The following is a 16,700-nucleotide window of genomic DNA, read 5'->3' on the forward strand; positions in this document are numbered from 1 at the left end:
TAAGTTTGTGTATTCTCTCTTATGTTCGTTCTCAACTGGCTATGTTTGTGTACTCCAATCTAATCACTATTTTGGCTAGTTGTACTAAATTATGCACATGTGCAAGAGAAAAATGTCTCATTAGCAAAGATGAAGTGTAATTTTACGCACTTCAACGTTATGCAAAAAGATCAAAATGCAGAGGTGCCCAATTGATCATCTCTCATGTATTGTTTCGATATCATTGTGCGCAGATGAGTGCGACTATACTTAATATAATTTATTTTACAAGTAATTATATTATTTAGATAGTCATTATTTGGATAATTGAAATAATTTTGTAAGCGTTCCATTGATGGGGAAAATAACCCTTGGTTATAAACCTATAACCTTCTTGAGATGGGTGTAGCTAACTTAGTAAATGGAATAGAACACTAGTGGCCCAAAAGCCAACAAGAAATACAACTTCATACTAATCTGTAGCGAAATAGTCCTCCATAATAGCGGACTCTGACAATATACGTCACTTTAAAACATATGCGAGCGTCAAGTGCCTCTAACGTTTCGAGTATTAGTAGGCTCCACTTAAAATACATAGGTGGGATAATGATTTTGATGATCTACATTTGGAGATTTGTCGCTTGGTGCTATATATAGTCAAGAGACCAATAAAGACAACGCAACACTTGGGTAATGGTAGAAATGCATGTACAGTTTTTTCAATCTCTCAACTAATGTGCTCGTAGTTCCTTTGCCCAGATGTGTTCCCACAAGTGGAAACCTATTAGAGGTAGAGATGCATGAAAACATACGTGAAAGTGTGCATGTGTGCTCGTGTGTGGGCGTGAGACATTTGCAACATCCACTTCACATTTACCTCATGGAATTAGCCGCCGCTCTCTCGAAGGCTATACTATGAATGCAATACTACTGGCCAAACTCTGAACAATATCCTCCTAGTGGTACAGCATATAATCCAATGCATACATTAGCTGTAATGACAAATGCAGCATTGGTTGACGTCACACAGAAATATTGGCTGCACTCCATTTCAAGAATCAGTGAAACCACATTAAATTCTCACTATGCAACCAGGCAGCGTTTCCAACCATTGAAACCTACCAGAATTTTTCATCTATAACGCAAAAGATAACACTACATCATGGGGGATGTGAAAAAGAAACTGGTTTTCAGTCTTGTACAGTATATGTATGAAAATTGGAGTAACACGTTACACTCAACAACCACCCACCTCAAGGCAGCAATAGAATTACAGAACCACGTCAATTTGAAAATACCAATAGAATAAGCAGCCGTCATAAAATATCAAACAAACCTCCATCACAAATCACAATAGAACTTCAGAACATGAAATGTCTGATGCCTTGCACCCTATCATCCAGTAGGAAAAGCTTACTACCGGTAAGCCTCCGGAAATTCATGAATTTTCTTGTTGCTCTCCATTCATAGTTAAAAAAACAAAAAAGAAAATCCCTTGAAATGAACAATAACAGTAAAATATACCACAAGGAATGTCAAATTCAATACTATGACTTGGTTGTCAAGTACAGCACAAACCAGCCTGAAGTAATTTCAGTCCAAAAAACCTAAACATGAGCATTCCCTAAATTTTAAAACTCCGTACTCAATCTCCAAAAAGACTAATCAGCTCAGAACCGTATTTGGATAACAACTAAAGTAGTGAAATGAACAGCCTGCTGAACTTTCAAGGAGCTGCTGGTTTCAGTGCTCCGGCTTTTTTTTTGGCTTCTTCCACAATAGATAACTTAATACCCTTTCCTCTAGGTAGAGTTACCCAAGGCTTGCTTCCTTGGCCAATTGTAAAAACATTACCTAGACGGGTAGCAAATTCCTGACCTGCATTATCTTGCACATGGATAATTTCAAAGCTGCCCTTATGCTTTTCCCGATGCTTTATGATACCAACTCTTCCCCTGTTTCTTCCACCAGTCACCATAACAATGTTACCTATGTCAAACTTAATGAATTCAACAACCTTTCCTGTCTCAATCTCAATCTTGATGGTATCATTGGCTTTGATCAGAGGGTCAGGGTAGCGAATTGTACGGCCATCATAGGTCGTGATGTAAGGGATTCCCTTGTCACCAAAACATGCAGCTCGGACCTTGCAGAGTTTATACTGAAAAAAAAAGTCTGCAATCACACACTAATGACAAATGTTGCTACATATAAGTCTTTAAGCATATATGCATTAAATACCAAACAAATGTGCACACTAATCATACCTTAGACTCCTCAAGGCTAATAGAGTGTAGGGTGAACCTTCCCTTGCTGTCATAGAGCAAACGGAAATTTTCTCCGGTCTTGGCAATCGACACAACATCTGCACACAAACATGTGAAGTCAGACAGGGCAAGCAAAGCCCTGAAATGAAATTTCAAACAAGCAAATAACGGTTAGGACATGTTAATGATTAAAAAAAAAGGTGGGCCACAACAGGGTAGTGCACTGGAATGCACAGCCAGAAAAGACATGAACTTTCCTGGGTGCACCACTCAATCTTGGATCCAACGTAGAATAGCACAACCTGTTAAAGAACAGTTGCATGTCCTACCCTGTGTGCAAATCTAATACATGTATCATAGGACAGGCAGGTAAAAAGTCACAGGTATTTCCTGGATAAATTGACAGTCCACTGAGCTTGAAGCTCAGAACTAGGATGCAATTGAGCAGAAAAAATAGGAACACTAAATATGTGTGACAATATGAAAGGCTAGACATGCGATGTGCCAGAAAAACATGAATAAGGGCTCTTACCCATGAATCCGGCAGGATAGCACTTATCAGTGCGGACCTTGCCGTCGACAGAGATCAGCCGCTGCATGACTATGGCAATAACTTCACGGTAAGTGAGAGCATACTTCAACCGATTCCTCAGAAGCACAACCAAAGGCAAACATTCCCTGGTCTTGTGGGGTCCTGCAGAGGGTTTCGGAGCCTGCAAGTGTCAACTGCATAAAAGTTAAACAAGGTGGCCAAAGAGCAACAACATCAAACTACATTGATGCGTAGACCAATCCCAAGACCAAAGAAGCCTTAAATCAATGTTTAGAGAACAGGCATCTGCTAGAATATCACGAAATCCATGTAACCCTAAATTGAGTACATGGCATAGAATTCCGGCTAGCCAGATACCTACATGTTAAATATAAACCGTGAACAAAGTTTGTATACACATCCAAAATAAACAGCACCAATACACTCCAAATAACCAACTTCCAAAACACCCAAACTTGCAGCCACTACTCCATCAGCCGGAAAAAGCGACAGAACCCTAGACCGATCAAGGTTCGACTTGGAGACCGCACCGTAGATTGAACTTCGAAACAAAAGGGCAAGAAGAGAGAGGCGGGATCTTACAAAGGCGCCACCGAGCTTGTCAAGCATCCAGTGCCTAGGCGCATTGAGGCGTTTAAGATGCTTCTTGAGGCCGCGAGCCTGCAAACAAAATACATAATAACAAACGCTCAGAGAACACGTAGTCTGGGAGCTCGACGGAGAGAGAGAGAGAGAGAGAGAGAGAGGCGGGCTTGCGATCTCACCATGATTGCGAGCTACGGGCAGCTTCTGCACCTTGCTCGAAAGAACGAGCACCGATAAACGCCACCGCTATGAGGCGACTATGAGCGAAACCCTAACATGGGTTTAATCACATCCCTGACCAGGGTTACCGGCTGTTTCAGACACTGGTCAGGGATGGGCGGCCGGTTCTCAATTTAGTCGTTGGCCAAAAAATTGATCGATCGGAATGTGCCGGACAGAGGGGCACATCTCACACATGCCTGCCTGTTTCTCTCTCCATACACACACATCAATGCTTCTTTATCTATCTATGCACACGATGCTTCTCTTCACTTCTCTGCTCCCGATCAGCACAGACTTTGAGGCTCTACATCAGTAGCTGCCACATGTCGCAATCCCATTCACAGCCGACTCAGTCGCCTCACCGAACTAAGTGGTTTTAGCTAAAGGCATTCTAGTCCGATGGGTGGAGACAGTGGGCTGTATAGCTTATTAAAATAATTTTTTTCTTATTGTTGGACGGAGCCCAAAAGCTCCATGTGCGCAACCTATCTATGCTAAAAGATGGGCGGCCAGTTATCCTATGCAAATCATTTTGGCCCTAATCTTTGATTGTCTCACAATTTAGTCGTTACTTTTTTTTGTCAAGTGTGCATGATGTGTAATAGGATTCAAAAGTTCATAGATACATCGCCATGGTGGATACATGTAGATTCACACTCGACAAACCGCAACAAGCATCCTTCCATTCAACAATCCTACAAACAAGTTTGACATTAGGGTGGAGAGGAAACAAGTTTGACATTGGGGTGAGGACAGTAACCCAACAATAGAGTTAAGGGCTTTGCCCACAAAGACACAAGATCGAAACTCCCATCCACACTTCATGCAACTCATACAACTAAAAATAGGGTAGAGGAGGTACAAGTCGTGATCAAGTGATTATATAAGTTTGGTTCATGCCTAATCATAATTAGAGTCTTTTTGTGATCTCAAAGCAATTTCTGCATATACTAGTTTTTGTCCCTCATGTTCATGATGTTTTGTAGAAGCTTTGATCCGCCTTGAGTATGTTTTTATCAATATTCATAGTTGAATTATCATATCCAACATTTGGTATCAGAGCATGATCCAATTAGGTTTAGTTTATTAGCAAAAACCCTCATCTCTCTCTTAATCACCATAGCCTGTTTTTTCCCTGTTTGGACAACATGCTGTAGATTGCCTCCATGCTTGCATCTGAGGAGATTATACTTCAATATTTTGATATAGGCCTCTTGCTGTGATCCCACGCAAGCCCTAAAACGAAGCTCGAAGGCGGGTTTGGTCGCTTCTTCATGAAATCGTCGTCGCCAATCAAAACAAGTAGTGTTCTGCTAATCGCGTTCATTCGGCGTCGTCTCCATGAATTTGCCTAATTCCTCTTAGGTGCTTCAAGTCTATAATGTAAGGATTCAGCATACCAAATCTTGTAGTAATTGGTCCATAGGAGCTGCTGTACGAAGTCTTTTTTCAGTCGCCTGTTTTCTAGAAGCCTCTCTTGCTCCAACAACATGGTGCTTATTATTTTGATCTATATTGATGATATTATTATTATTTGGGCTTAAATCATCTATATGAGCAAGTTATCAACATCAAGCATCATATTGCATCATCATGAGCTCCAAATTTTTCGACAAATTCAACGGAACTGGGTTTCATACCTGGCAAATCAAGATGAAGGGCTACCTCATGAAGACAACGGCTGCACTTCAAGCAAAAGATGAGCAAGCACTTGGTATTATCATTACTTCTTTAGAAGATGATTTTATTCATTATATTGATAATGTTGAGTCAGCTATGGAATCTCAAAGCAATTTCTACATATACTAGTTTTTATCCCTCATGTTCATGATGTTTTGTACAAGCTTTGATCCACCTTGAGTATGTTTTGATCAATATTCATAGTTGAATTATCATATCCAACAACATCCAAATACATTGATTCGACGGGGCTCTCTATAAACACACGTCCCCATCTTAGGTCTTAAACACAAATATCAAGCCGGTTCCTAACAATGTGGGAAAGCAAGAAGGAGAGTATGCCCTTTAATCCTTATGTTTGATAAAATGTCTTTATTGAACATATATGAAACTAACCAAAAGTTCATAAACTTTGATCAATAGTATAAAATCATGATTACAACTATACACAAAATCACAATGGCAAGGGTGCACACTAGAATCGGTACCACTAAATATGTGAGAATGATAATGGGTCAATACAACCCTCCCCCTATAAATCATAGGGATTGGTGTATTTATTGTCTAGAGATGGTGGGAATCGTGTAAAAAATGATAGGTGGCACCAATGACACAACATTGGCTATCTTATGGAGATTGTACGTGACATCCCCTTCTCGTTGTATCTACATGCACCAATCTCCAAACCTTTGTATGGTCCTGACTCCATGATTAGCCATTGTGCTAAGCCCTTATAGTTGTTGCATTTATTTTGAGAGCATCATAGCGAGCTTTAATATATCATGACATGGCTTAATTTATACCAAGGGTCCCTATTCATGTTGCAGCATATATGTGTCACGACAAACAAGAATGTGAATCAACATAATTCATATGGATCCATCACATCATGTACATGTATTGAGATACATAAATCCTATCTAGGTTTTAATACTTCCCTTAAGCTCTTTGAGAGGCAGCCCCTCTTAGCTGTCAAGAGCTTGTTAACTTGGAAGAGAAAACCTCACTTACTCATTTTCATAGGAGAGGATAAGGAAGCAAGGGATCAAGAGCTCACTAGTTTGCACGAGGAAAAAGGTCCGCTCTCATTAGTTGGGTTATTATTTGTACATCCCAACATGGAAACATTTGTCATCCCCAGCATGAAAACATTGGTGTTATCGTGGGGACTCGTGGGTGGCACTGTGGTTCTGATTCTTCAAGGTTAGAAATGTTAGCAGCATTGGTGCTAGTTGGGTCAATTCTTAGAGAGGCCATTGCGGCTCTGATTCTACAAGGTTAGAAATGTTAGCAGCATTGGTGTTAGCTATGTCAATTCTTAGAGACGCCACTTGTGTCAGTGGGGTTCAGCAAGTTCTAAAAAGGTTTGTAACTCATCTATATTAGATGGGGCCTTCCATCTCAATATAGCTTCAGCTTTATCAGGATCCATACAAATCCCTTCCTCAAACACTATGTGTCCAAGATATTGTACTTCTTTTTTGAAGAAATCACATTTAGATTTTTTAGCAAATAATTTGTTTTTCCTCAATAATTGAAATACTTTTCTAAGGTGCTCAATATGTTCTTGTTCATTTTGACCAAAGACTAATATATCATCAATAAAAACCACCATAAACTTCCCTATATAAGGATAAAGTATAGTGTTCATCATGGTCATAAAAGTAGCGAGAGCATTAGTTAGACGAAAAGGCGTAACTAGAAACTCATAGTGCCCAAAAGATGTCCTAAATGTTGTTTTTGGCACATCTTCAATTCTAATTCTTACTTGATGATATCCAAACCTTAAATCTATCTTACTAAAATATTTAGCACCTTTGAGTTGATCAAACAACTCATCTATCCTGGGAATAAGAAATTTATTTTTTATTGTGATTGCATTCAATCCACGATAATCTATGCACAAGCACATAGATTTATCTTTTTTCTTCACCAAGACCATAATGGGAATGGTGTGCTTGACCACAGGAGATGCACACCTTTCATGTTTTTATACGTTGACTCTTATAGTAATTGTAGTATCATGGCTACCATCCTTATGCAGTAGTATGCACACTAGATTCTTCCGTATCTTGGTCGTAGGTGGGGGGTATTCTGTGCTTGTGTGGTTAGCACATGGCATATTCAACACTAAACCAACTCACGTTGAGGGTATAGATGTGATTGGACTATATTGTCTTTTCCTACCCCCAACCTTCCACTGTTGTTGTCGTTTTTTGCATGAGCGTAACACCGCTAGGCCTTCTATGGTTGGTGTGTCCTGTGGCTCTTTCACTTTATCATCGATCTTTGAAGGTAGTGTGCCAAAAGACGCTTTGGATAACGTTCCTTTAGGGAGATTCCTTGATAATGAAGTTATCATCAAAGTTTATGTTAATGTGTATGACACTTCTACAACATGGCTCAAAGTTTTATGTTTTTTTGAGTACAAGGCATTATGCAAGGTTGAATCAAGGATCCCTTCTAAGAATCTCCTAGTTAGCTATTCATTAGAGAATTCATCATTGTTAAAACATCAAGAGTAGAGGTATCTCACTTTATTGAGTAGTCTCTGATGGATTCCTTCTCTTGCTACTTAACATGGTACAGTTGATTGACTGGGTTCCAACAAGTTCCCTAACGAGAATACCCAATCAGGAAAGTAATCTTCAGGGTGTTAAATTTAGCCTTATCTTCTGGTTTTAGCAATCAGAACCATTGGCTTGCCTTTTATTCCATGGTGGGGCCAAAGGTCCTCACCCTCACCGGGGCGATTGTATGTATCACACATTTGATCAAACACTTCTACGTGTGTAATGGGATCTCCAGTCCCGTAGAAATTTGGCATCAATTATGAGATTTGCACAAGTTTGATCATATTTTGATGTCTAGGGTTTTCCCAACTACTAGTTGGAGGTGGTGTTGTAGTAGCAAACCTCCCTATTTGGGCTACCACCCTTAAAATATCTCAGTGGGTAGAGCAATAGGTAGTGATGTAGGTGGGGGTTGAGGAAGTCGCAGTGGGTGATAGTATAGATATGGGTAAGTTGATGGTAGCATGGTATATGCCAGGTATTACCCTTACCCTTGAGGCAAGTTGGGTATTGCAGAGGGTATCCGTGTAAGTCTAGGTCGTACTGAGGTGTGTATGCCCCTCCCAATGTTGGGTCTCGTAGCTCTCTACTTCGTACAGTAAGGTTCCCATTGTAGTGTATCCCATAGCTTGGGTAGACTTTTTGGGTATTGCAGAGGGTATCCGTGTAAGGCTAGGTCGTACTGAGGTGTGTATGCCCCTCCCAATGTTGGGTCTCGTAGCTCTCTACTTCGTACAGTAAGGTTCCCATTGTAGTGTATCCCATAGCTTGGGTAGACTCTTCAGCCCTAGTAAGTAGCCTAGGTTACTGGCCCTGATGGTCCTGAACCGGAATCCCCCTACACCACTAGTGCTGGGGTCTAATGATGCTAAGCCTAAAGATATGATAGGCCTCCAGGCTATTTTGAACATTCCAAGGTTCGTGTTTTAAGTGCTTGCTGCGAGCGACAAAGGTTATTGGTGTAAACCACTATTTTTGCTGTGATTGTGCCAATTATGGTTCCAGAAGATATTACTCCTTCCTCTACCGGGTTGGCAATTATCATTCCTTAACTAGAATAGTTAGGGCACATATCAAGAATGGATGCCTCGATGTTTTGCCTTTCTAGTGCTGGTCCGACGTGCTAGGAATTTTGATGACTCTTTAATTCCCACTTATCAGTTGGACCTCATGTGATGATGTCTATAATCACGTCCACAAAACTCCCTTATGTGGTTGTAGGGGAACAAGGTACATCAATCTCTTGGTCCATACAAGGCTCTAAAGACTCATATGTACAATGCTCGACCACCTAAGTAATCTCTAGGGGGGTAGCCTACTAAGTTAGTCTAGGCTAATTTTGTAGTCTAAGTATATATTACCAGCATTACATAAATCATAAGCTCGATCTTGATTATCTTCTAGCATCACACAAGTTGTAAGCTCATAGAATTTTCATAATCATTTTACATGAATCACATTGTGTGGTATAAAAAATATGGATCGAAGGTGTTACCCCGCGCATCCAGAGTAATGTTAGCAAATGTCATTAAAACAAGTGGGTACAAAAAGCGTATTCCTTTTTTAATTCTTGTAAATAGAAAGTACATTTTGAAGACAAAGATTCTCACCACTTGCAATAGTGAGAACTATCTCACCAATACCTTTGACGGGGTATGAGACATTATCAGTACACGTAATAATAGTCTCCATATATTTGACTAAACTACTTTGAGAAGTTATGTACTTAGAAGCACCACTATTACAAGGGATTCAAAGAACTTGTTGTTGGATTTGTTAGCCATGATCCTTTTGAGGAGTAATAGGAGCAATTATACCAGGTATCAAGGGTCATCACCAATGACATAATCCTATAAACTCTCTGTAACTATATTTCTGTCAATAAAACTCTATAGGGAGTAATTTGGCCCATCCAATTTATCTTCTTTAGAAAGAATACCAAATAAATCATATGCAGAGTTATTGCCCATTGTTAACCCAATTCTAGGGTTAACAAGATCAATCGCCATTATCTTACATAAAGGAGTCACAATAGATACACCAAAGGGTCATACATTCAATATATGAAGCAATAGTGTCCAAAGCTATAACTTGGACGGGCGCCCGTAATGGTGTGACGGAGTATTTATGGTGATTCCCGCTTCAAGAGCATGTAGTAGCAAGTTAGGATCAAGTCCTAAGTGATGTACTTTATGGATATATTATGAGAGTAGTCATTGCAATAGCATTAGGTCTCTTATGAGCCTAAAGTGCCTAACCGGCTGCATTTTAAGTGAGTGTGAACACTTATGGCCATGTATATAAGTGAATATCTCTCATAATACAACATACTCTCCCATCGTGCAATTGAGTCTTTCTCATGCTAATCTCTCTTTCTAGTGCATGCTAGTGAGTGTGTGTGAGTAAAGTGAGTTGAGAGGGACGAGTACCCGTAGTGCAACGCGGGGGTGGTGTGATAACGCTCACGGGAGGCACGGTGGAATTGCTTCTCAAGGAGTTGTAGAGCTTGGAGATCTCAAGGGTTACGAGCTCGGCCATTGGAAAGATCCTTATGACAATTGTTGCAGTTCACCAGGTAATCTCTTTTTGGATGTGTTTCAAGGAGGGTTCGGGTGAGCCATAACATTTTTGGCGCCACTGTTTTTCCATTGTTTTTCCTCTAATCTACACATTACCCACTGCCCATTATCTTGATTAATGGTTTCCCATGAAAAAGATGTGGATTTGTGTGTAATTTGGTGTAGAATAGCTCTCTTTTTTGTTTTTGTAAAAAGAATGCTTTTTGCTTAATTTTTAGATTAATTTGTTGTTTTTCTTGTTGTTATTATGGTTTTTCATGTTCTTAGGGCTTGTATATAGTTTGTATTAGGCTTATTTTGCATCCATTGCATCAAACAATGCAATAGAATGCATTTTTAGTGAATGTTAGCTCTCTTTAGTGTTAAACACAGAATTAAAATAATTAATTTTAGCTTAATTGTGTGTTTGTTGTTGAAATTATTTGCATTAGAGTGTTAGCAAGCATTAAAAGTAGCTTAATCTTTCAAAAATTTTCTTAAAACCATCAAAAAACCCTTGAATTTGACTAATTTCTCTTAATGGACTGGTTTTTGTTATTAAGGTTGATTACTCTTGTTCAAGAGGTAGAAAATTAGAAAATTGTTAATTGGGGTCTAAATTGATCATATGAGTAGTCGAAATTAGTGTTTTGAGAGCATCTAGATGTATCAAAACACCTAATTACATCAATTTCTCCATTAATTGGAGAAATTTGACTCTCTTTGCTTAATTTTGCCTTAAAAGAGGAGACCACAATTAAGAGTCTGATTAATCTCCTATTTTAGATTAATTTAATATATTAGTGAATATCTCTCATAATATAATATACTCTCCCATTGTGCAATTGAGTCTTGCTCATGCTAATCCTCTTGCTAATCTCTCTTCCTAGTGCATGCTAGTGAGTGTGTGTGAGTGAAGTGAGGTAAGAGGAGGGACGAGTAGTCATAGTGCAACATGACAGTGTGACAATGCTCGCGGCGGGGGAGGCATGGTAGAATTGCTTCTCAAGGAGTTGTAGAGCTTGGAGACCTCAAGGGTTATGAGCTCGGCCATTGAAAAGATCCTCACGATGCGATTCAATAGGTAAACTCTTTTTGGATGTGTTTCAAGGAGGGTTAGGGTGAGCCATAACATCCATATCTAACTACTCGAGAATTTAAAAAGAAAAGATGCTGAAATAAAGCTTGAAACATCCATATCTAGCTACTATGACAGTGTTGATGAACCATTTACAAACTGCTGAAAATTAGCAATAAAATCAAATGATCCTTGAAAGGTGAAATCGGACGATCCAAGAAAGTGGAATCAGATAATCCTTGAAAGTGGAATCAGATAATCCTTGAAAGTAGAGTCGGGCGATTCAAGAAAGTAGAGTCATTTTATTCAAAAAGTGGAATCCATCAATCCCAAAAAATAGAATTAGATGATCCCATAAGTGGAATTGGTTGAGGTGGGATCACCGAAGAAAGTGGAATCATAGAAAAAAGTGGAATGAGAAGAAAAAGTGGAATTGGAAAAAAGTAGAATTGGTCAAAAAGTGGAATCAATTGATCCGATTAGTTGGATCGACCGATCAGGGAAATCATGAATGATTGTAGGATTGGAATGATTGTACCCAAAAATGATCAAAGATAAAAACAATCTAAGAAACGAGCAATTCTATCCCACCACGTGTCGACTGTATAGGTGAAGTGGGATTGGATGATCTGATTGTGCATGTAATGATTCAATTAAGAAAGAACGAATCAACTACAATTATGTTGGAATTGCTTTTGGTGAATGAGTTAAATCAATGATTTAACTCATAGAGAAAGTATGCTTTGATGGAAAGCTTGAAGTTACACCACTTACTATTGAAGAGCTTCAAATTGAGTTGTACCCAACTACTAGGAACCAAAGGAAGTAAGATATTGAAAGCTTGATAGCAAGTTATGGAAAGCTTGAACACAATATGGAGAAAATCAAAAGCCAAGCTATGGAAAAGCCTTGCTTTGATAATACCACTCTTGGATCTCGCAGAATGGAGAGTTGAACTCTCACACACACAATGCTCAAAGACAAGAACACAAGGGTGTAGAGGTGAGAGAGTTTGTTGGCAAGCTTAAGGAGAGAAGTGGAGATCTCTACTACAAGCATAAAAAGAAAGTATAAATGAGAAAGCAACCCCAAATTGTAAATGAGATTTCTTATAAGATACTCGTTCACACCTGGATGGCCATGGGAAAAAACTCAATATGGGACAAAAGTGCCTATAGAATAAGTTTATGACCTTATAGTAAAGTACTACCAAATATATAACAAGTGACATTGACTCTTATGGTGACTCTCTAGCATGCAATTTAGTTATGTGTAGAAGTGAAAATGTTTTGTTTTGAGAAAGAAGTAATGCCAGTTACAAGACAATGCCAATGGAGACCAAAACTTTTTATTGTTTGGGATACATGCTTGTGCTGTGCCAGGAAGAGACAAGATTGGCATCTCAAAATTTTACTATAGGACTAAATTGCATAATTTTTTTGGCAGAATGTTGCTCGTGAAGATATCACAACTCCAGTGAGTATTAAGTGTGCCTAAAATCTCTGTATGGAAGCTAAAACTATATATCCACCGATGGTCTCAAAGTCATATAGCATGTTACTAGGAAGAAATATGAGATGATGGAAGTGAAAATGGCTTGATCCCTAATGGTTCCTTTGTTAAGATCAAATAGTTATTCCATGTTACCTAGCTTGGTGCTCATTTGATTCTATAGCCTTCCTCTTTTCATGAAACTTGATCTACTTCATTTTTAAATGTTGTGGCCATTGAAAAACAACACATTCTTAACACTTACAACCATGTTTTGAGTTGGTACAGCTTCCCATCTTTAAAACAGTGTCCCAGAGCATGGTATGAGAAGATAAACACATTTGGTTGCGTCATCGTTTTATACATTGATGGCATGCTGCTCACATGCCCTAATGAGGAGAAGATTTAGTCTTCATCAAGGTTGAATTACATGTGTCATTTGATATGATAGATTTGGGGTTATTACATTATTATTACATGTGCCATTTGATATGATAGATTTGGGGTTATTACATTATTATTTGGGCATGTAGTTTATGTAGCAGCGTGATGATGGTATTATGATGTTAGAGTCAAAGTACATACAAATGCTACTTACATGGTTTGATCTTGAAGATTGTAAGCCTATTGCTATACTAGTAGAGACATGTGCTAGGCTTAGTCTCTCTAGGATGCAAGTGAACCATTTGATGCATCACTTTATTAGTAGGCTATTAGGTGCCTCATCTATCTATGTAATATGAGGTTGGACATTCAATTTAGGGTCTCCCAGTTGAAGAGTTTTATGCACAGTCCCAAAAGTAAGCATTGGCAAGCTACTAGCAATGTTTCAAATACTTACAAGGCAATCGATCCTTGGTCTATTCTGTGCTAAGAGGGGTGATATTTGACTCCATACTTTCAATGATTCCAATTGGGCTAGATGTTATGACATGAAAGTGTCCACTAGTGGCTTTTAATTTCACCTTGGTGATTTATGTATATCATGGCTCAGCAAGAAGCAACCACTCGCTTGTAATAACGACCACTTTGAGCTATGAAGCTAAATATAGGGTAGCTTTTATAGGGATTATGGAGTGTGGCAGATCTTGTGTTGGACAATAGTCTCCCACCCCCATCTTCAACCAGAGTGTACTAGATATTTTACGAGGAACCCTTTCATGCTTGCATAAAAAGCATCAAAGTGGATTGTCGTTATGTTAAGGAGAGGCTCATTGCATGAGATTATCCTGGCTTATGTCTCTACACACCTCTCAAAAGACTTCAACAAATACCTTCTTGAGCATGGCATCAGAAGGCAATTGACCTGTAGCTATACAACTTAGCAAAATGGAGTTGCTGAGAAGAAGAACAGGGTCCTGTTTGAGTCAATCTGGTGTATGCTAAAGGAGAATAGCCTCTCCAACACCTATTGGGCTGAAGCTATTAGCACAACATGCTACTTGATGTTTGATAGATCCCCAACTGAAGCACTCCAGGGCATCACCCTATATGAAGCCTTTCATGGACTCAAGCCTCACGTACATCATCTTAGAATATTTGGCTGTTTAGATTTTTATCATAAACATGAAGAAGCATGATGTGACAAGTCAAGAAAGTGTGTTTGTTGGATACAGTAGTGAGCATAAGGCTTACAAACTCTATGATCCAATCAAAAAGGAAACATTTATGTCAAGGGATGTGATCTTTGATGAGACTATTAGTTGGACATTAGCTCATCTCCATCAAATGCAAACACTCCTTCTTTATCAGAGCTACCCAAAGGAGAGATAACACCTTTGGAGGACTCCATTGAAGAATTGGAGGAAGAAGATGACGCCCACTGAGTAGCCCTCATGAGGTCTACCAGAGACAAAAGGTAGCCCCAAAGGTTAACATATCACAGAGGTAACAATTCAAACTTTGAACAAAAAAATTATACTCTCTTAACATCACTAATGCAACATGATGAACCCCTCTTCTATGAGGGTGCTTGTGATAAGAAAGAATGGACAGATGCAATGGACAAAGAGATGACTGCATTTCACAAGAATCACACTTGGGATCTGTGTCCACTTCCACCTAACAAAACAACCATAGGCTGCAAATGGATTTACAAGCTGAAGTAAAACAAGGTAAGAAAGATAGACTGGTACAAAGCAAGACTTGTGGCTAAAGGTTTTGCTCATAAATAGGGGGTTGATTATGAAGAGACCTTTGCACCAGTAGCCAAGATGAATTCCATCAGGTTAGTCCTTTCTCTGGCCTCTCTTTATAAGTGGAAATTCCATTAGGTTAGTCCTTTCTTTGGCCTCTCTTTATCAGATGAAAAGACTAACCTAAATTCCATTAGGTTAGTCCTTTTTCTGGCCTCTCTTCATAAGTGGAAAGCCCAGAGCTCCTTGCTCCAAGCTGCATGGTTTCCATAGTCATGTATTTGGCTGCTTGGATTGACTCCTCTACCCTAATGGCCTGAGTGGTTGCTATGGATCTATGGTCATGTTAAACCTAAATCCCCGTGCACTGGCTCGTACCAAGGTTTGATGCAAAGAAGCTAGAAGAACATTGGGTCTCAAAGCTGTTTTGAACACTCCAAGGTTCATGTTTAGTGAGTTGGTCGAGCCAAAAGCTACAAATGCAGCTGCTATCTCAACGACCATTCTAGTTATGGTTCTAGGAAGTATTGCTCCTCCCTCTATCGGGTTGATGCTTCTCATTGTCGAGCCAGACTAGTTAGGATCTATATCGAGAACGGATGCCTCTATGCTTGGTATTTCTAGCGGATGGTCTCTCTCTTTGCTCGATAGTTTGATGAGTCTTTGACTCCCACTCCTCAGTTGGACCGCCTGTGATAATGTTTCTAATGACATCTACAAAACTCCTTTGAGCAGTCGTAGGGGAGTCAGGCACTCCAACTTCTTGGTCCATATACGTCTTCGAAGAAATAGGTTCCCAGGGAGGAATAGGCCTCACTCAAGATAGCATCCCCACTAGCTTGAGTATCCCAAGTATTTATTATGCAGCGTGCAAAGATTCCTCTTAATAAGAAGGTGCTCTTGATCCAGCATCATTGGATACACTCTCCTTGAGCATGGGTAATCCTTCTTGACCTTGTCTTCATGTAAGGGTGATAAGCTTAGAACATTCCCTCTACCGACACAAGTTCAGTAGTTGTCCTGGTGGATATTCTAGATTTAATTGATTTTTTAAAGATTTTATCTATGTTGGACTTGTAAACGTGCATTTACAAATTGAGAAACGTGTGTTTCGAGTAGGTACATGTGTGTGGCTAAGTGAGTTGGGACCGTGCGTGGCTAGGTCCCAATTAGACATGTGAACATACGTTCACAACATTTGGAACGTGCGTGGGGAACTGAGAACTTTTATGTGGCTAGGTGAAATCTGTGGATTCATGAACATGCATTTTGAGATAGGAACGTATGTGGCCAGGAAGGTTAGGAACGTGCATGGCCAGGTCTTATGAACGTATGTTCATACACGGAAACGTGCGTTCCCACTTTAGCACATACACATAGAATTTTAACAAGTCTCTACCACTTGCAATGGTGGAAATTAGGGCCACGTGATGGCCACTTTTTAATTGTTTTTATCATTATGAGCATTTATGTGAAGAATATTTTGGTCTAAAAACCCATATTTTGTCCTCTGATTTCTCCTTAATGATGCATATTTTTGGATTTTTGATAATGGTTTTTATACAAAGATTAATGAGGA

The 16,700-nt window shown here is 39.4% G+C and overlaps 1 protein-coding gene across 1 annotated transcript; it reads right to left on the reverse strand.

The window, feature by feature from the left end:
• Positions 1-1,500: 1,500 nt before the first annotated feature.
• LOC147605621 (small ribosomal subunit protein eS4z-like) lies at positions 1,501-3,643 on the reverse strand. Its single transcript, XM_086793022.1, has 5 exons — positions 3,564-3,643; positions 3,382-3,459; positions 2,779-2,959; positions 2,247-2,344; positions 1,501-2,140 (listed from the first exon to the last, which is right to left on the reverse strand). The coding sequence occupies exons 1-5, from the start codon at positions 3,564-3,566 to the stop codon at positions 1,706-1,708; spliced, it is 795 nt and encodes a 264-aa protein (XP_086649148.1). The 5' UTR covers positions 3,567-3,643; the 3' UTR covers positions 1,501-1,705.
• Positions 3,644-16,700: the final 13,057 nt, after the last annotated feature.

This window comes from Cibotium barometz, chromosome 59, assembly GCF_041138505.1.
Source record: "Cibotium barometz isolate CiBa-2024 chromosome 59, ASM4113850v1, whole genome shotgun sequence".
Taxonomy (NCBI): domain Eukaryota; kingdom Viridiplantae; phylum Streptophyta; class Polypodiopsida; order Cyatheales; family Cibotiaceae; genus Cibotium; species Cibotium barometz.

Excerpts from the sequence above, each read along its gene's own strand:
- LOC147605621 (XM_086793022.1), bottom strand. Across the intron at positions 2,960-3,381 it reads ACAAGCTCGGTGGCGCCTTT|GCTCCGAAACCCTCTGCAGG; the intron begins GTAAGATCCCGC and ends TGACACTTGCAG. Across the intron at positions 2,345-2,778 it reads CTATCCTGCCGGATTCATGG|ATGTTGTGTCGATTGCCAAG; the intron begins GTAAGAGCCCTT and ends GTTTGTGTGCAG.